This window comes from Anolis sagrei, chromosome 3 (assembly GCF_037176765.1).
Source record: "Anolis sagrei isolate rAnoSag1 chromosome 3, rAnoSag1.mat, whole genome shotgun sequence".
NCBI classification, from domain to species: Eukaryota; Metazoa; Chordata; class Lepidosauria; order Squamata; family Dactyloidae; genus Anolis; species Anolis sagrei.
This window is the reverse complement of record NC_090023.1, coordinates 95,882,418-95,902,777: the sequence shown is the minus strand read 5'-3', so window position 1 is coordinate 95,902,777 and position 20,360 is coordinate 95,882,418. Positions and strand designations below refer to the sequence as shown.

At 38.8% G+C, this 20,360-nt stretch overlaps 1 protein-coding gene across 5 annotated transcripts in view; it reads right to left on the bottom strand.

Moving 5' to 3' along the window:
* Positions 1 to 7,428: 7,428 nt before the first annotated feature.
* NLGN4X (neuroligin 4 X-linked) overlaps positions 7,429 to 20,360 on the bottom strand; it is a 265,484-nt gene continuing 252,552 nt past the window's right edge. For all 5 annotated transcript variants that reach the window (XM_060769901.2, XM_060769900.2, XM_060769899.2 and 2 more), the window contains one exon: positions 7,429 to 10,973. In XM_060769901.2, the coding sequence (XP_060625884.1) occupies positions 10,130 to 10,973 (844 nt within the window). In that variant the 3' untranslated portion in view covers positions 7,429 to 10,129. The remainder of the gene's footprint in view (positions 10,974 to 20,360) is intronic.

Sequence of the window (20,360 nt, the reverse complement as noted above, 5' to 3'; positions counted from 1 at the left end):
GTTAACCAGATCAGTGGAAGATATCTGAGGGTCCTGATCTTTTGGTGCATTGAAATTGACATACTGACCCAGACAGGCAACTTCCCAAGACTAAATTTTTAAAAAATTCAGGAAAAACTGACTTCTAGCCTATCAGCCAGGAAATTTTGTTTTCAAAAGCTTCTTGGCCACTTTGCCTTTCCATGCAGACTATATCCTCTGTCAGGGCTTCTCTATGTCAGCTTTGTAATGTACTTTAGGAGTCTTCTGTCCTACATCACTATATTGGCATAATGCAACCTATGTGTCAAGCTTAATTTATTTTTGAAGCATTTCAGCAGAGTTTCTTTATGGCATAGGGAACTCATTCTTAAGAAGGATTTTCAATTATACTCTGATTCTTCTGGTTCATTTATTTAACATTTACAGTGATGATAGCTGTGCACATTGGAACTACCTTCCTCTATGATGCAAGTGTCCACTCCTGTTCAGGTGGTTAATTCGCAAACTTCCCAATCTCCAAATGCAATGAAGACTCTAAGTTTTCTTTTACAGTGCCTTAAGTTCAACATCCTCTTCAAGGGCCATCATCTCACCAGTGCTGAAAATTGCTTTGTGAAATGCTTTTTCATTTCCAGGTGGACCACATCAGAACTTTGGTACCGGAAGCCATGGACAAGGAGCATATTGTTCCAGCAGCACTGTCTAATATTCAGTACTATTAATTATTTACAGTATTTATATACCTCCTTTCTCACCCCTGGGGGGACTCAAAGCAGTACTAGAAGCTGTCCAAGTGACAGCAGCTTCATTGACCCCCTCCACTAGAGTCCGTTAGAACAGATCTCCATGCTTTTAGGGCAGTTTTCCAGCTGCCCCAGTTCTTGTCAGCTACTTTGGAGTACTTGTTAAACTTTTAGCCATGTTTGAAAGACAAGGTTTTGGCAGTAAGGATCACTTTGGATGCTTTTGCAGCCCTTGCATTTAAGACTAAATAGCAGGGCTTCTTAAGTTCATGTCAGGGCCCATCCAGATAACCCATTTATTGCAGAAACTTCCACAATAAAAAGGGGGCTGTCCAGATGACCTTCTGGCCAACTAGCAAATAATTCAGCACAAACCAGGAAAACCATGGTTTATGTCAAATGAATTAGATCGTGCATTTATTCCATGCCTTCTTGGGATAAATGCACTATATTCCCAGAGTTTAGTGGACTAAATAACTTAGGCTAGTCCCGAGAGAACATGTGGACACCCACCCAAAACATCCTTTTTTAAAAATGTGGATGCTTTTGGGATAAAGGGCTGTCTGGAATGCATATAGGCACACCATTCATGTTGTTGGAAGCAAGCTATGAGAGGAAGATGCTGTGGTTGCCTTCTCTTTTGACACTGAGACTCCGAAGCAAATGGTGGAAGCTTGGGTGCACCTGTATCCTAACCCTCTTGATTCTCAAAGTCAGTTGCACCTGACGTTTTACAAAACATTCTAATGAAATTCTACATTGTTTGTGTTTTACAGTATGAAACACTTTTGCATGCATTTGCCTTGCTGGCATTTATTTTATTGTTGTATCCCTGCATCCAAATAAGTCCTACAGTGAGCCAGAGTAATTTCCTTGCAGCATGCCTCTTTTGCAGAATCAGGAATATCTGTCACCTTAAGTCTAAGTCTGGATCTACACTGCAATATAATCCAGTTTCAGAACGCAGATTAACTGCACTTAACTGGATTAATCAGTCTCCACTGCCACATAATCCAGTTCAATTCAGTTAATTTGCATTATGAAAGTGGATTTTATGGCAGTGTAGATAGAGCCGAAGACTGACCAGCACAGCAATGGGATCTTTCAAAGTGCCTCTTTGCAAAATTCTGTTCATGCACTGGAAGTACTTGTTTAGCTTTTGGCTGTTATTTTGTCATGCTGATAAGTCCCCTTTAACAGTTGCCAACTCTGAATAATGCTCCATTTCTGTTACACATTCTCCGACCTTTTAGGGGTCGAGCATTATTTTTCTTATACAATGTTTGATTCAGGATGCATCCCCACTGTTTTATTGTTGGAACCTGTGGCTGCAGTTTACTTTTTGGATCATTAGTTGAGTGTTACTATGTCACTACTGGAAGGGGGCAAGCATTTTGCTTCTACTGGCTTTCTTTAAAGGCTCTCAATGGCACCACAAGGTGAAAAAGTTGCACATTTCACTATCATTACTTGAAGGGTCATGTATGATTGGTTCTTATTTTAAAATGACTTCTTCAGGGAGGAATGCCAATCAGCTCCACATTGGAGAATCTCTTGGAACCCTCTCATCTCTTCATGGGATCAGGTGAGGATGAAATACAGGGTCTATATCCTGGATTTTGAATCCATGATCTGACAAAGTGCAAGATATATAGTAACTGTGTCCTGAATCTCCCAATGAATATTAGTGAAGCGCAAAAACAAAGGACAGAATAGATAAGCTCACTACATCAGTGCTCTCTCTCACACACACACATAATTGTAATTATAATTATATAGTTATGCATTTGGTTACCAAAATAGAAATCTTAAGTGGAAACATGTGAAAAAAAAACAACAACAACTATTCCCTGTTTGAATTTATGTCCAAGATCTCTAGAAGGGTCAACATATTTTTGTTCACTTATAAAGACCAATCTGATGTTATGGTTTCATTTCATTTCTAAAGTGCATGCTGTTAGTTTCATTGTTTTAACAAGTGTGTATGATTCTCACCCTTTTGTCTATCATTTCAATAAATCTTAAATTCATTTTGATCTTCTGTCCCATGACCTTTATCCATACATTCAATGGAGCAAAATAAATAGTGGAAATAAAGAATCCTGACTTGAATGCAGTAAGGCATGACCTAAGGTTATGCATTAACGACTGATTCAGGTGTTTTCTTTAGTTTATAGAGTACACAGTACATGTGAAAATCCCTCTATCCTCATTTGCTGGGTTGTAGACACTGTGAGTGACAGGAATCTGTTGTCTTGTCAATTGGGAAACAGATGTTTCTAACCCTCCTGAGAACAAGCTTCAGTGCAAAAGGGAATTCTACTTGCGGCTGTCAAATCAGAGGTTAATCAAGGAAAAAATTGAGGACATCAGACAGCTGTTTTCATATCAAAAGGATAACAGTGTCTTGTTCCAAGTAAATGAAGTTGGGGGGTCTACTTCAGATATAATACTTAGTTACATTACTACGGTGGTGATGTAGTTTAGTTGGTGATACATAATCTCAGTCTGAAGCCCATATTTAAGGTTTAATATAGAGGGAAATGCCAAGGGAAGTCGGACTTGGCCACGGTAGTCCACGCTCTGGTTACATCCCGGATTGATTACTGCAACGCGCTCTACGTGGGGTTGCCCTTGAAGACTGCCCGGAAGCTTCAGATGGTCCAGCGCTCGGCAGCCAGGTTGCTAACGGGAGCGGCACTCAGGGAGCATACCACTCCTCTGTTGAGCCAGCTCCACTGGCTGCCAATTCGCTACCGAGCACAATTCAAGGTGCTGGCTTTAGCCTATAAGGCCCTAAACGGTTCTGGCCCCACTTACCTCTCCGAACGCATCTCCACCTATGAACCGACTAGAACATTAAGATCATCTGGGGAGGCCCTGCTCTCGGTCCCACCTGCGTCACAGGCACGCTTGGCGGGGACGAGAGACAGGGCCTTCTCAGTGGTGGCCCCTCGGCTATGGAATGCCTTACCGGCAGACATCAGACAGGCACCTTCGTTGCTGGCGTTTCGGAGAAAGGTTAAGACCTGGCTTTATGAACAAGCGTTTGGTTGAGCAGTGCAATCAACCAAAGGAAGACGGTAAATGGAACATAGGAATGGCACAAGGATTATGAGAAGGGATCTGATTTCACTGAGGCGTTATGTTGTGTTTGTTGACTGTCTTGTTCTGATTTGTTAACTGTTGTGGATTGATGTTGTTGATCCTGTTTGTCGCACTTGTTGCGTTTTAATTGCACTGACATTGTTGATAATTTGTACCATGTAAACCGCATTGAGTCGCCTGTCTGGGCTGAAATATGCGGTATAGAAATAAAGCAAATAAATAAAATAAGGGTAGGAAAAGATAAGAAGTGTGTGACTGGCACATATCGCTTCTAATCCCATAGTATGTCTACGGTTTGAACCACTATGCTTTGGGGTAGAACAGTGGTTCTCCACCTGTGGGTCCCCGGATGTTTAAGCCTTCAACTCCCAGAAATCCTAACAACTGGTAAACTGGCTAGGATTTCTGGGAGTTGTAGGCCAAAATACCTAGGGACCCACAGGCAGGGCAATGAGAGTCAAGGATGGGGCCATAAGAGAGTAATCTGTTATTCTAATGTCATAATGCCCAACTATTTAAAACCCTTTACATTGCTTTATTTGGGATTATATTTCTGAGGCTCATACTAATTTTCTGAAAAATGTGCAGCTTTCAGGCTTGAAGTCACCTGAATGAGTAATATCATTTTTATAGAAATTGCCCAAATGAATAAGAAAGGAAAGGGGAACTGAAAAAATCACCCCACCAAATAATTTTAAAACTTCCTTTTCACATAAAGCTTTGCACCAATAATTATGACATTTTGGACATTTCATACTTAGTTGAAGGAGATTGTGTCTAAACTTTCAAATTTGAACTGAATTTTCAGGGTTAGTGTCATTTGTAGAACAATGTGCCTCAAGAAACCTAGAAGGTGAACTCTCCCTCCCTTCTTTTCTTTCTTTCTTTCTTTTGATGCAAATAGGCTCCTCTTGCTGTTTTGTTTTGTTTGAAATGTGGAATCCTTGTTTCCCCAGAAGGGGCAATTGGCCTTGTGAAGTCTTCCATAATTCTGCAAAAAAAAAGTTGTAAGTCTTTGATGACCTGTTTAAAAGGGGTAAAATTTAAAGCCACATAACACATGCACATAGTCCAAAAATCCACCTATTTATCAATTATTGGGCAACACCAAAATCTTTGTAATACACATTGATGTTGCCATTAGGGCCATTATCAATTGTTGATTCTACAAAAACAAAAGTGATATTGGATTGGTCATTACAGTCAATGGGAGGCACAAACCTTCAGATATCCTAATCTTACATAAAATTGGCTGTTTATGGAAGAATAGATGGCATACATACTTAATCATAGCAGTTTTGTACTCAAAACCATATCAAGAATACATAATGAAATTCCCATAATTCATTAAAATCAGCTATGTGGGTCAGGAATGAAAGAAATATGTTGCCCATCTTTGGGACACACACAAGCAATCCCCTTTTTCTTGTCAATGCATGTATATGGCACTAGTACTTATGAATGATATGAAGTGGTATAAATTGTGGACATTCAATTGATAAGAATTTTAGTTTGTTAAAAATATGATCATTTACTGATCATTTCATGTTATCATTACTTTTATTTTTTAATCTGCTTTCTAATGATGGAGAAAGGTAAGAGTGACCTGAACACATTGCAAGTGCACATGGGGGTAGTATTTCATACACAGAATTTCATGTAAGAAGATGTAATTCAAATTGTGTTGTTCAGGTTAAGAATTTGGATAAAAATTATTTGAAAAAAAGAAAGAATTTGGAATGATTGGTGTAGATGGTGGACAATACATTCCTAATCTGTGAAATCCCAGTTTAGGATTTTAGTGGTACAAATGGGTCAGAATCCTGGTAGTGTAGGATTCTATAACTTTTCCTAGGGTCATGCAGTGGCGTCATAATGGAAGGCAGGCAGATTCCTTTGTTTGTTATCAAGTAATGTCTCCAACAGGCTTTATGGCTTTCAAGGCTACTATGTTTGATTGAAGCACTTTCCCTAGACATGTGTTCTTATGCCAGTGAAGTGCACCAAAAGAATTCTGGTGGTGAAGTGTCACTGTTTCTAGGATAGGGGTGTAATTCATTGCTAGAGCACATGCCTTGAACATATAAACTTTTAGTTTAATCCCTGGCATCTTTAGATATAACTTTTAGTTTTAAAAAAATGTGTCAATAATTGTAGAACAGCTCTCTGTAATCTGATCCCTCTAGATATGGCAGATTACAGTTTGACTTGGTGATGGTGGAATCTGTATTCTAACATATCTGGGTGGTGCCACATGCAGGAAAGTTGATGTACAGTATTCACATAGACCACATTCCATGTTTGCTTCATACGTTTAAGATGCTGGATCTCAAACAACAATTATCCATGACTGGTATATGAGACATAAATATAATCGAGGATAGCAATTTTAATTCACATCGTTACTTATGTAAATGTGTATGATGAAGAGTTAATTATTACCTCAAATTGACAAGGATGTCTGTGTTTGTTTTTCACATTTTTGTTTTTCATTTTCAGAATCCTAGAATAGAATCACAGAGTTGGAAGAGGCAGCAAGGGCTAATCAGTCCAACCCCTTGCTATGCAGGAAAAGAAAGCACAAAGTGCCTACATACAGTGGCCATTCAGCCTCTGTTTATAAGCCTCCAAAAAAGGAGCTTCTGCCACACACAAGGCAATGAGAACCCTTCTACACTGCCATATACAATCCAGTTGATCTGCTTTGAACTGGATTATATCGCAGTGTGGACTCATATAATCCAAAGATGATAATTTGGATTATCTGGGTAGCAGAAAACAAGAATGCTCCCTCTTTCTTATGACATTCTTTCACATATTTAGACATGGCAATCATGTCTCCTCTCAACCATCTCTTCTGCAGGTGAAGCATTCTCAGCTCTTTAATCCGCTCCTCATAGGGCATGGTCTCCAGACTTTGATCATTTCAGTCACCCTCTTCTGGACATGTTCCACCTTGTCATTATCTCTCTTAAATTATGCTGCCCAGAATTGGACACAGTATTCCAGGTGAGGTCTAACAAAAACTGAATAGAGAGGCACTATTGCTTCCCTTGATGCATTCCAAAATCCCATTGGCTTTTTTAGTTGCTGCATCACATTGTTGGCTGATGTTCAAATTGTTATCCATTAAGACTCCAAGAACTTTTTCACAGGTACTGTTGTCGAGCCAGACGTCACCAAACCTGTATCTTTGCGTTTCATTTTTTTCCTGCCTAAGTGTAATATCTTATATTTCTCCTTGTTGAAATTCATTTTGTGAGTTTTGGCCAACCTGTTAGGATCATTTTGAATTCTGATCCTGTCTTCTGGAGTTATGTGACACAAACCATGGTTTAAGAAAAATGATAGAATATAAAGTAATAATTGTGAATAGCAATTGATGCTCAGTACTTCTGAGCTTCAGTGTCTGTCATTTCATATATTTGACAGCAGGTTTACAGCAATGTCCGTTACAAATTAACCCACATTTTGCAGTATATTCCAGACCTCTCTGTAGATATGAGAGTTTAATGCAGATTTCATGGATTTCAAAACGATTCCCTCCTTTTTTTAAACAAAAAAATGATAAACACATCATTCTTTGCACAAAGCATTAGAAAATACTGTGATATTTTATTATTAAAAATGCTGCTGAAAAGTTTATACATATGTGTCCAGCCATATATATCTTCTGTCCTTACTTAAGGCAAAACCAAAAATAAAATAAAATGCAGAAACAATAACAAAAGAAACCCTGCGTGCCTGTTAAGGTCAAGAAGAAAAGTCTGGGAAAGTTCTTTTTTCTTTTCTTTAAAGTATACTTTGTTGTTATTATTATAGAATCCTATGAAGAGCCTAAAAATTTCCATTTATAAATCATACATCTGTCCAGACGTATTAAATTATTAAAGTGACATCATCGTCATTGATTTCTTTAAAAGCTAAGATCATTCACTTACAGAAACGTTTTTACCCAATGTCACAAGCCTGACACAGTACTGTACATATTGCTAGCAGTAGACAACTGGAAGTGCTAAACGAATACCGTAATTCACATAACAAACTTACCCAACTGATTTAGATGGCATCTCATTTCATTTTTTAACCCCTGTCCCCCATCATGAAGAATTGCTGTGTTTTAGTGGAGGCAATGTGTTGGTTGTGATGATGGCACAGAATAGATCCAACTTTCATTACAATTACTATTAGAGTGAAAAGATAGAGGTAGGCTTTTTTGTCTTTTAGCCATTTACTTTTGGGTAAAAACTGAAACTCTTAGCTCATTCAAATTCTCACATGGAATCAAAAGGGAAGCACCTATTCATTTCACTTGCTGATGTAGCACCAATCACAATTTCAATTTTTGCTGGTGCTTTCTCTGCCAGAGACAGCAAGAAGCTGTGCATATTAAACAACCAGTGAGATATGAAGATATCCTATAAGTTAGAATGTCACAAGTTGTCTATTCTAAAGGCATCAGGCATCCACTGTCAGATATTAATTTCTGGCGATGATAACACACCAATGTTGTGCCCTTCTTAATACAGGGAAATAAAAAATACAATATACATCCTGGGAAAGATATTATCTGGTGCAAGCAACTCTGTTCAAATATCTTTGGTTACCATCTTAAACTTTAGCTTTTCTAACAACAAAATACAAAGTATTGTTTGCTTATTAATAATTCAATTCAACCTTTATAACAGCTGGACTGCTTTCAAAACTTTACACAGAAGTGCCAAATATCTTGTTGGGGCACCTCCATTTCATCTCAAAGTCTCATGGAATGGGGAATCAAGGAAAGTTGAGGGGTTACTAGGAAACAAAAATGTGTATAATGTTTTTGGATAGTATAAAGATCCAATTTTTTCAAGGCAACTCACCAATTGTATGTTTGATATGATTTTTCCCCTATCTCTCCATGGCATCATCTTTTCTACAGTGCAATAAAACTGCCCAGCAAAATAGTGGGTTTAGTTAAAAATAAAAACCTTAGATCCACCCAGATTTTTTCCCTTTTACATTATTGAAACCACAGCAAATATAATTATGCCTTGGCTCACTTGGCCAACTTGCATGTTTCCTCTTTTCTTCTGTAAACTGCTGATATAGGCAGAAACTTATTTTCTTCAGAAAGAAGACTGGCTGGAAAGGCAGTCTTTCTTTAAATGCATTGTGGTACAAAATAATTGGGAAGCAATGTTTCATGGCACACCAAAAATGAATAAAGAGGCCCCAATTTACCAAGCTTTCTTGTTTGTTTGTAATTCTTCCATTCTCTCTGTGTTGCAATATAATGAAGGCTAACACAAAAATTGGAAAGAAAAAAAAGATTATTTTTTCCCACAAGTAAACAAACCCAACTGTTTCCTATCTATGAATGCCTGATCATGCACATGTGCAACCTGTAAAGGAAAATCTGGCAGGCCACACAGTCACCTGTCTTTTCTTTATGACACACCATGTTCTCCTAGAAATGAAACTTTAGGAAAAAACCTCATGTCTTGGTTTACCACTAGTAATTAAGAAGAAAGTCCTCCTTTTGACCTAGGAGGAAACAGAGGTGATATGACTAATGTTTATACACATAGATCACAACTGAAAGCACAATCTTTCTAAAAGCTCTTTTCAACTGAAAACATCAACAAAAGCTTCTTTTTTTTAAACTCACGGCTATGTACAATTTTTGTTTTTTACAAAGTTTCTTAAATATAGTTCAGGCTGGCAAGTCATCTCTTTGCACAGAACTATACGGATTTACTGCATAGTCAGTCTATTTTGTCTTACTAATAAAATCTTATTTTCCCATTCTGGATTACAGCTTCTTATGATGGGTAAAAGCCCATGGTGATGTCTTTTGTATAACAAGGGCCATCCACGGTATGGCACATATAGAACATTTTTTAAAATTTTATTTATTAAAAAACTGTACAGTCACTGGCTCTGTGTTCTAGAGCTTCTGCTTCTGTTTGTTATACTCAATACATATCCTTTTCTATATGACTTTCTTCAGGCCTCAACTTTTAACTTTCAATTAAAGTGGCTGAGATATTAAAGCGGTCTCCTGATAGCAATGTACACATTTCACATTTCACAGGGTTTGAGAAGGTGATCTTTTTAATTTTTTTTTAGAATATCAGAGTTCCTATGGGAAGGAGCTGTAATAAAATGATGTCTGACTTTTTCTTTCACCTTTGTGTTTTGACAAGTTTGCATGGTGGAGATTATGAACTTTTAATTTTTTTAAAATTTTCTTTTATTTTTTCTCTTATTTTTAATCTTCAAGGTGGCATGGGGTGGGGCAAATGACAGAGCTATACTCTAGTGGTAGAATGTCCATGGGGCAAATTAGTACTGTTTTGTCCTCCGCTGAAAGTGTTGAAAGTATGCAATGGCTGCATACCTGTTAATGTATTTGGAATCATGGTTATGGTGTTGGGTGTCATGAGTGGGATATCATCTGGAGATCTTCGAAGAGTAAGGGTATAATCAGGTGGGCAAGTGAGTCTCAGTGTGTCATGGGCCTGTAAGGATTCACATTCATGATCATGCTCCAGCTGTTTCATCTGCAGGGACATAATCTCTTCATTCTGTATATGGGCGATATCATTAGTTGTATTCCGTTGAGGACTGGGGCGCCTGTGTGTCTCATGGCGACGCTTGTCCTTTTTATAATATAAAGCTGCAAATGCTAAAATGTTGAGGAATAACAATGATGCACCCACAGCAATGGTAACACTCAATTCAGTGGAATAATCTCTCTTGTTTTCAATCAGAACACTTGTATCCTCTGGGGATGTCTTCTGTGTATCTTTTGAATGCTTTGGATTGTTGCTTGGTGTCATTAATGGACGCTTGGTGGTGAACTTGCCAGGAGAACGTCTGGTGACATAAGGAAATGATGTCAAATCTGGTGGTGGCACCTTGGTTGTTGTGGAGACGTACTGAAATATTTCATTTAAGTTATGTAAATGGGGTACAAGTTCTAGCCAGAAAGCGACTTTTGTTGCTCGATAATGATCCCGAACTCTGGGCTTCAAGCCAATGTGTAGATAAAGTTGGTCTTTTGGATTATATTTAGACCAGGCTACTTCTTCAAAACGGTTGGGTTTCGTATGTATAAACTTTGTATCCTGAGGAACAGGCTGATTGGGATCCCTAAAAATAAACATACAAAACAACATTACAAGTAATGAAAAACCCACAAAGAAGTACATGCTCATTAATAGAACTAGCTCTATATTGCTTTCATGAATGATTTTGCGTTCAAAGATTTTCAAATATAGGATAGGATACAATAATTGTAATGATGATGACTGTAGCAACACCTACACTGGTTTATTGGACTCATTGGACCAGGCCACATGTTCAAATGAGAGGCTTTGTGTACAAGCATACATGCTTATAAAAAGAAAAAAAATCATTTAACAAATAGCAACAAATCTAAGGCTCCAATAATATATGCTCTGAACCTTGGTATGGAAAACTCTGCCTAAAATGCAATAAAAATAGTCCAAGAAGAGGATCCAAGATGAATGCACTGAACCTATGTCAAAACACACAAATAATAGAGGGATAGTGAGGAAACTTGAATGTTCAAGTATAAAATGACTTCACTGAAAAAAACGCTTGAAGAACACTTTGCAGAATTAGTGTGAACACTGAGAAAGCTCCATTCCCCATCCACATCTTTAAATGGGGTGGAGATCAAATAAAGAGCCCATTATTTAACCCATCTTCGTATGTCTGGTGCTGTTATCCCATGACTGGTTCTCAAAAAGGACAAATATGTGAATAATAGTTTTGCTTAGTTTCTGTCTGTTGTTATAACATTCATGCTTTTTCCTCTAGTTCTTTTTGACATATTAGTGCTTGTTCAATAATGTATTATGAAGTGTAATGCATCGCACTGAGGGTTTTCATGTTTTGTTTCTATATATATTAGGTTTATTTGTTTTAGAAACTAGAATTACAGTAATCCTGTCTGCAGAATTCTAAAGCTTGACTGAGTTAGTGCAGCTATTTTCAAAATATCCATAAGTATAATTAAATACTCCCAAGGTTTCTTTATCATTCAAAAATACTGCTTTTTATTAGAATAGGCAAAACTACTATTTTATTTTTATAGTAGCTTTCTGTTCAGTTCAGTTTAGGTTTCTAAAGGACAAAAGTAAAATCCCCTGCCATTGTAATACACTACATTAAAATGGCTGAATTTTTCAATACAACACAGTATAATTTCATTAAATAGTCTCTTTTGTGTAGATTGTATACACGGTTTTAAGAAAATGTTCTTACTTTGCATTTCGCTAATCCAATTGGAAGTGCAATTCTTGCCATTTTGTAAGAATTCACACCATAACTTCAGTTAAAAACATACACTTTTTTCAGAGTGGGGGGATAATTCCACATTTTTTTCAAATCAGAGAACAAAATGTAAAAGTAAATCTTTTATTTTCATTTGTGATGTAGATAGATATATATTGAATCTACACACACTAACAAATGAAGACTCCTTCACACATAATTAACTAAAAAGAGATAAAGTTATTATCAAGGACATTTTTTTTCTGAATGAACCTACATTTCTTTCAAATTTGTTTGTTTCCTCATGTTTTCTGAACTACAGCTTTCATGATTTCACAGAGCTTCTATCTGAATATTATGGGAGCTTTATTTTCAGCAGGTTTGTTGGGTGATGTACCTGCAGATCATGGACTGTAGTATCCATGAATTGCATTATTTCCATTGGGATAGACATTTTGAAGGACCCCTCCAGTGATCATTCTTAAATGACAATGCGATATAAATACATATTTTAATCTCTGACAAGAACTAAACTAAGCATGCATATTTTTATATTTGTGTATCTTTCACATATTTATCTTTATGTGCATGATCTTTGTCGACATTATATACACATTCCTATCAGAATATGTTGCTGGTGGTGTAAGAGAAGAGTGTAGCAACAGGAATAGTAGTGCAATGAGAGAAGGAGACTGGAGAGTTTAACAAATGAAACTAGACTTTTACTTTTTACCTTATTTCTTAAGCACAATTTGCCATTCAGTGCCAAGCCCCACAGCCAAGATAGTCTAGCTGTGTTAGCATATTTATAAAATGCTTGCCTTGAGGGTGTACAACAATACTCAACTATTGGTGTGATTTTATTGATGTGCTTTTAAAATGACTTTTAATTGATCATATTGATGTCACCTTATTCCAAAATGACCTTGCTCAGGAATTCCTTATAGAACAGTTTCCCCAAATCTAGTGTCCATCAAATGCCTAATGGCAACACCTCCCATCAATGATTACTTGAGTTATTAGCTGTGGGCATATGGAAATCCTAGCCCAAAACATCTTAAGGGCATCTCTTTGGGGAAGCTGAATATAGATATATTTTTAAAAGCGTATGAAGGAAGATAAAACCCAGCAGAACTCCACAACATAAGCACTATGGAGTCAAACTGAGCTCTCCTACCATTCCCTTCTGAAATGACTCTCAGGTATGAGTTGAACAACCTTATCCCCATGCCCCTTACATCTGGGTTCACAAAACTGCTTCATCAGCATGGCCACACATAAATCCAGACAAGACAGAGATACTCCTGGTCAGTCGGAAGACTGAACAGGGTACGGGGTTACAGCCTGTGCTGGACGGGGTCACACTCCTCCTAAAAGCACAGGTACGCAGTCTGGGAGTTCTCCTGGATTCATCGCTGAGCCTGGAACCCCAGGTTTCAGCGGTGGTCAGGGGAGCATTCGCACAATTAAAACTTGTGCGCCAGCTGCGTCCGTACCTTGGGAGGGCTGACTTGGCCACGGTAGTACACGCTTTGGTTACATCCCACTTAGATTACTGCAACGCTCTCTACGTGGGGTTGCCTCTGAAGACTGCCTGGAAGCTGCAGCAAGTACAATGCGCAGCAGCCAGATTACTAACAGGTGCGGGGTACAGGGAGCACACCACTCCGCTGTTACTCGAACTCCACTGGCTGCCGATTAGCTTCCGAGCACAATTCAAAGTGCTGGTGTTAACCTATAAAGCCCTAAGCGACTCCGGCCCTGTTTACCTCTCCGAACATATTCTCCCCTACGAACCATCAAGACCACTAAGATCATCTGGAGGGGCCCTGCTCTCGGTCCCTCCGCCTGCACAAGCACGGCTGGTGGGGACGAGGGACAGGGCCTTCTCGATGGTGGCCCCTCGACTTTGGAACTCCCTGCCATTAGAGATCAGAACTGCCCCCTCCATCATGATGTTCAGGAAACCAACAAAGACCTGGTTGTGGAACGCAGCATTTGACAACTGATTTAATTCTTTGCCCACATGAAAGGAGGATGATGAATGGGATTGTGATGGTGTCAGACGATTTGGCTCTTTTAACTGGGATGATAATGTTTTAATGTGTATGGTGCTGATATTTTAATCATGCAATGAAGTGGCATTGTGTTGTTATTGTATATTTTTTGTATGTTAACACATGTTGTAAACCGGTCCGAATCCCTCTTTGAAGGTGAGAGGGTCGGTACATAAAACCTCGAAATAAATAAATAAATATATAAATAAATTACACTGTAAAAACTTTATCTTTGCTCAAGTGACATCGTACTATATAACATATATAGCACATTTTGCTTTGTTGAGTCTCCATCAATTTAACACCGTTTCTGCCACAAAAACAAAGTTTCCGGAATAGAATAATGACTTTCAAAGTAAAGTCCACACAATGAAACAGGAAATAACACTTTCAAACCAGGAATAGATTTTCTTTATTATTAAAAATGTTTTTAATAAAAGCTTTGAAAATTCACCAAAAATCTGTGAATAAATCAAATGTTCTGAAATTTGGTGAGTTAACAGTGGTAAACGTGTTTTACCACTCTAGTAAGATTCACCTCAATAGCTTCAAATATGAGGGAGATAGGAGCCCCTGATTTTCCCCCATTGGCAGTGATGCCTTCCTTATTGAGCATGTGTGGCCGCCATTAACGAAGCACTTATGAAGATCCGTAAGTTTCATTAAGTTCTGAAATTTTCACCACCCAAAATTTGGATATACTTTAGAAATGAATCACCAGTGCCCCCTATTTTAGGAAGGAGTTTAGAACCATTTTTTTAACAGATCGCCCATGCCTAATGCTTTCATAACCAGGGCTGACAAACACTTAAAACAGAAATAATGGGAAAGGTTTTGCTGTTTCATAGGAAGGCAAAGATAAGCAGAGGAAAAGGTTAAAACACAGTCTAATTTAAAAGGGTGGGAAGAGCAATGAGAAGGAGGGAAGTAGTGGAAGGATGGCAAGACAGAAAAGAACAAAAAAAGGGGGAGGATACTGGGAAAGTAAGACATTTTCAATAACTGTAAAGTTCATATTTATGTTAGTCTTTATATAAAAGATTACAGACTGAGATACTTTATCCAGAATTCAGAAATCCAAAATACTCAAAAATCCAAAATTGCTTGTATGGGTGACTCAGATAGTGATGCCTTTGCTTTCTGATGGTTCCATGTACACAAACTTTGCTTCATGCACAAGATTATTAAAATATTCTATATAAAAATAGTTTGCATATAAAGTGTATATGAAGCATAAATAAATTTCACTTTTAGACTTTGGGATAAAGATATCTCATTTTGCATATAAATATGCAAATATTAAAAAAGAAATTCCAAAACAAGAATTTTGGGTAAGGTGTACTCAACCTGTAAAGATTTAACAATTTATTTTATGATAAATACTTATTCTTGCTGAAACCTTTGTTGTGTGATATGAAATTTACCTAGGAAGTCAGACCGCAGAAAATTATCTTAGCATTGCCTCTTCTGTATGGCAGCAGTCCTCCAGTAATTTAAGTAGCACTCTTTCCCAGTCTTTTCTGAATACACCAGGCACTGAACCTGGGAACTTCTGCACACTAAGCAATTGCTCTACTACTGAATTGTGCTTTCTTCTAGACCATTCAGTAAAACAACCTTTCCTTTGTGGTGTATCAACTTGACAGCTTTGCTCACTCAGCTTGACATCATCTTTCAAATATCTGCTGTATTTAATGTCTCCTTACAGATGAAAATGAAAAGGCATCCTTCATAGTGTGTTTTCAGAAGGCTGCTGGATCCTTTTCTGATTACCATATATACTCACATAGAAGTCAACCTCACAAATAAGTCAATGGCAAGTTTTGGTGCCAAACTGATATGACTCTTGGATAACTTAAGGGTCATTCTAAGGAGAAAGCAAAACCCCAGTGCTGTCTCAGAGACCAGCTGCCCCTGGCTACTGCCATTGCCATTTTCTCACCCAGGGATTCAGAAAGACCAGAAGTGACAAGAGAGAGCTGGCACTTTTTTCAGGTTCTCCCAGGATAGACTTATCTCTCACATTTTACAATTCTGCTCAGAACTAGTTCTTTTTTTTTTTTAATGTTAAGGATAAATTGACCCAGGTTTTTTGGGCCTATTTGTGACTAAAATTTCTAGACAGCAAATTTCCACCACAGTTAGCCTTAAAACTCTTTGTAAACTGGAAACAATTCCTAGACATGAAGCAGTTCCATCATCATACAAATAGGAATGAGAAAATATTTTCCCCCTCCAAAATTACTATTTATTAATAAGGGTCCAGCAGAAACATTTGCTGCCTCTAAGGCTGAAGGATAAAAACAAGACACCTGTGGGGGCCTCAGCCACCCAAAACCTACCAAAGAGCTAAGAAAACATCAACAAGGAGATGGAAGGGAGAGGAAAGAGTTTGCTGCTGTCAGCTGTCTTTCAGCATTTGTTTCTCATCTGTTTGCAACTGCCTTGCTCACTGGGGTTGGCTACAAGAAGTGGACAACCCCCCCACCCCCACCCCCCTGCAGCAACTCCACTGGCTGTCAGTCTGTTTCCGGGCACAAATCAAAGTGCTGATTATGACCTTTGAAGCCCTAGATCCGTGGTGGTGAACCTATGACACCTGTGTCAGCATTGACACACGTAGCCATTTTTGGTGACACACGGCTGCATGTGGCCATGTACAGAGAAGTATGGGGCTGCATGCCAAAAAGGACATTTCATCCTCGGATCCTGCATGCCCAGGTGCAGTAGCTGAGGATGAAACATTTGCTATAGTGTAGGCCAAAACAACAGAACTCAGGCACAGAGTGTTTTTCTTAAAAGACAGTTTCATGTGCCATATTGTGGTCAGTATTGTGAAGGGCTAACAGGCTTTCGATAATTCTGTTTTTTGTCACCGCCCTCCTGATGGAGAACCCAAAAATAAAAAACCAAGGTTAAAGGAAGTGGTGGTAGCAGTAGCCAACCCTTTCAAGAGACATGGACCAAGATGTATGGCATTATAGAAAAAATGGCAGATCATTCTGTGTTCTATGTACGCAAATGGTAGTAAGTAGAACATGGAATATAAATAGACATTTTGAAACTAATCATTCCCAGCTCTTGAAAAAAAGTGAGGATGAAAGGAAGGAATACATTTCCGGACAGCTACACCTTTAAGTTAAATAATTAGTTTTTGGTTTATTAAATACATGTATATGTTATAATTGTTTTTTGTTATTTAAACTATAAGTATCACAAAATTTTGTTGTTTTTTTTTCCTCAAAGTGACACCCCACCTGAGTTATGCTCTGTTTTTGGCAAGTGTTGACACACCAAGTTCAAAAGGTTGCCCATCGCTGCCCTAGATGGTTCAGGTCCCAGCTATTTGGCACCTGCTTGTGCGAACCTGCCCAGGCCCTGAGAAGACCTTCTCTCGGTCCTACCCCCATCTTAAGCTCATTGGTGGAAATGAGAGAGAGGGCCTTCTCAGTGGCTGCCCCTCAACTCTGGAACTGCCAAGGGAATCCAGAATGGCCACCTCCATGCTGTCCTTCTGGAAGCAAGCTAAAACCTTTTTTATTCAGGCAGGCTCTTAAAGATGAAGGTGTTTAAGATCAATTAAGGGGGTACAGTGGGTTTAAACTTTGAATGTGTTTTAATTCTTTTTAACTGGGATTTTTAAATACTAGTTATATTTAATCCTGTAGTAATGTTTTTATATTTGCATATTTTAAAATTGTTATGCTGATACTTTTATGTTAAAACACTATTGAGTCCCCTTCGAGGGAAATAAAGAAATAAATAATAAATATAATAATAAAACTGTTATAAAACTGCTGAACCCTATTACTTTCCTCACCTCATGTATGATATTTGTTTGATTTGTTTGGTTTAACATATACATGAAGCCGTTGGGAGAGATCATCCGGAGTTTTGGGGTGCGATGTCATCTGTACGCAGATGATGTCCAACTCTATCACTCATTTCCACCTGCCACTAAGGAGGCTGTTCAGGTCATGAACCGGTGCTTGGCCACTGTCACGGACTGGATGAGGGACAACAGATTGAAACTAAATCCAGACAAGACAGAGGTACTCCTGGTCAGTCGTAAGACCGAACAGGGTACGGGGTTACAGCCTGTGTTGGACGGGGTCACACTCCCCCTAAAAGCACAGGTACGCAGTCTGGGAGTTCTCCTGGATTCATCGCTGAGCCTGGAACCCCAGGTTTCAGCGGTGGTCAGGGGAGCATTCGCACAATTAAAACTTGTGCGCCAGCTGCGTCCGTACCTTGGGAGGGCTGACTTGGCCACGGTAGTACACGCTTTGGTTACATCCCGCTTAGATTACTGCAACGCTCTCTACGTGGGGTTGCCTCTGAAGACTGCCCGGAAGCTGCAGCAAGTACAACGCGCGGCAGCCAGATTACTAACGGGTGCGGGATACAGGGAGCACACCACTCCGCTGTTACTCGAACTCCACTGGCTGCCGATTAGCTTCCGAGCACAATTCAAAGTGCTGGTGTTAACCTATAAAGCCCTAAACGACTCCGGCCCTGTTTACCTCTCCGAACGTATTCTCCCCTACGAACCATCAAGACCACTAAGATCGTCTGGAGGGGCCCTGCTCTCGGTCCCTCCGCCTGCACAAGCACGGCTGGTGGGGACGAGGGACAGGGCCTTCTCGATGGTGGCCCCTCGACTTTGGAACTCCCTGCCATTAGAGATTAGAACTGCCCCCTCCCTCATGACGTTCAGGAAACTAACAAAGACCTGGTTGTGGAACGCGGCATTTGACAACTGATTTAATTCTTTGCCCACATGAAAGGAGGATGATGAATGTGATGGTGTTGGACGATTTGGCTCTTTTAACTAGGATGTTAATATTTTAATGTGTATGGTGCTGATATTTTAATCGTGTAATGAAGTGGCATTGTGTTGTTATTGTATATTTTTTGTATGTTAACACATGTTGTGAACCGGTCCGAATCCCTCTTTGAAGGTGAGAGGGTCGGTATATAAAACCTCGAAATAAATAAATAAATAAATAAATTTGCTGTTGACCTTTCCACAATTTGGGCAAAATGAGACACACAAAGGGAGGACTGCCTCATTTGCTGTAAAAAAAAAAACCCAACTGATGCTACCCATTTGGAAAAATTCAGGTAACATGGCAGCAGTTTTACGCAGTTTGTTCAGGTAGCACAGGGAAATATTTCACCATTTCCCAGGGGAGGAATAAAAACTGTAGTTTCTTGTGTATGTGTATGGGTGTGCATGAGGCAAAGCAAGTGGGGATTTACATCCCTACATCCCTATAAGCAAAGAGCAATATTAAAAGCTGTGGGGGAAAGCTGTAGAAAGTGATCACAAAAAAGGATGCAATTGTCAATCTAATTCTAAGATGAAGAAAAAATGCATTGGTTAAATATAACACCAATTCATTTTTTTTTGGAAATGAAAAATAAAAACCAAGATAAAATGCACTTAAAATTATATTTCTTATGCTAGGTAAACTATATAATGCTTTCTGTTGTTACTTAATGAGATTAAACATCACTATTCTAAAAATGGCTTCACAAAAACATGAGGTGACTATATAAAAGAATTAACTGGAAATAGACCATTAGCAAAAAGCTGTTTTTGGTTCTCAGTGTACTGCTTGGTTTTACAGTAGAATCATAGAGTTGGAAGAGACCTCATGGGCCATCCAGTCCATATTGCATTCAAAGCACCCCTGACAGATGGCCATCTAGCCTCTGTTTAAAAACCTCCAAAGAAGGAGCCTCCACCACACTCTGGGGCAGAGAGTAGCATGGTCTCCTGTCAGAACTCATATTCTAGCTTTGACTACATGATGAAACACAAAACACAACACAAGTCATGTGCTATTTCTCATGTCTTTTGACACATAGTGATTTTTCAACAATGACTTAACAATGAAAACACTTCTGGCAGTGGGCCCATTAAAGTATATAGGGTTTTTAAGCAATTAGAAGGCCAGGACAGTTCTTTTATATGGTACTAGCTGTGCCCTGCCACGCGTTGCTGTGGCCTATAGTAAAACTTATCAAAGTTGAGGTAGATATCTGGACTATTATGAAAGAGAGGTACCTACTTATTCCTTCCCTCTTTTCCTCCCCCTTTCTCTCCTGTCTTCCTTCTCTACCTCTTTCTTTCTTTCCTTCTTTCACTACTTGGTTTCATCCTTCTCTCTTTCCT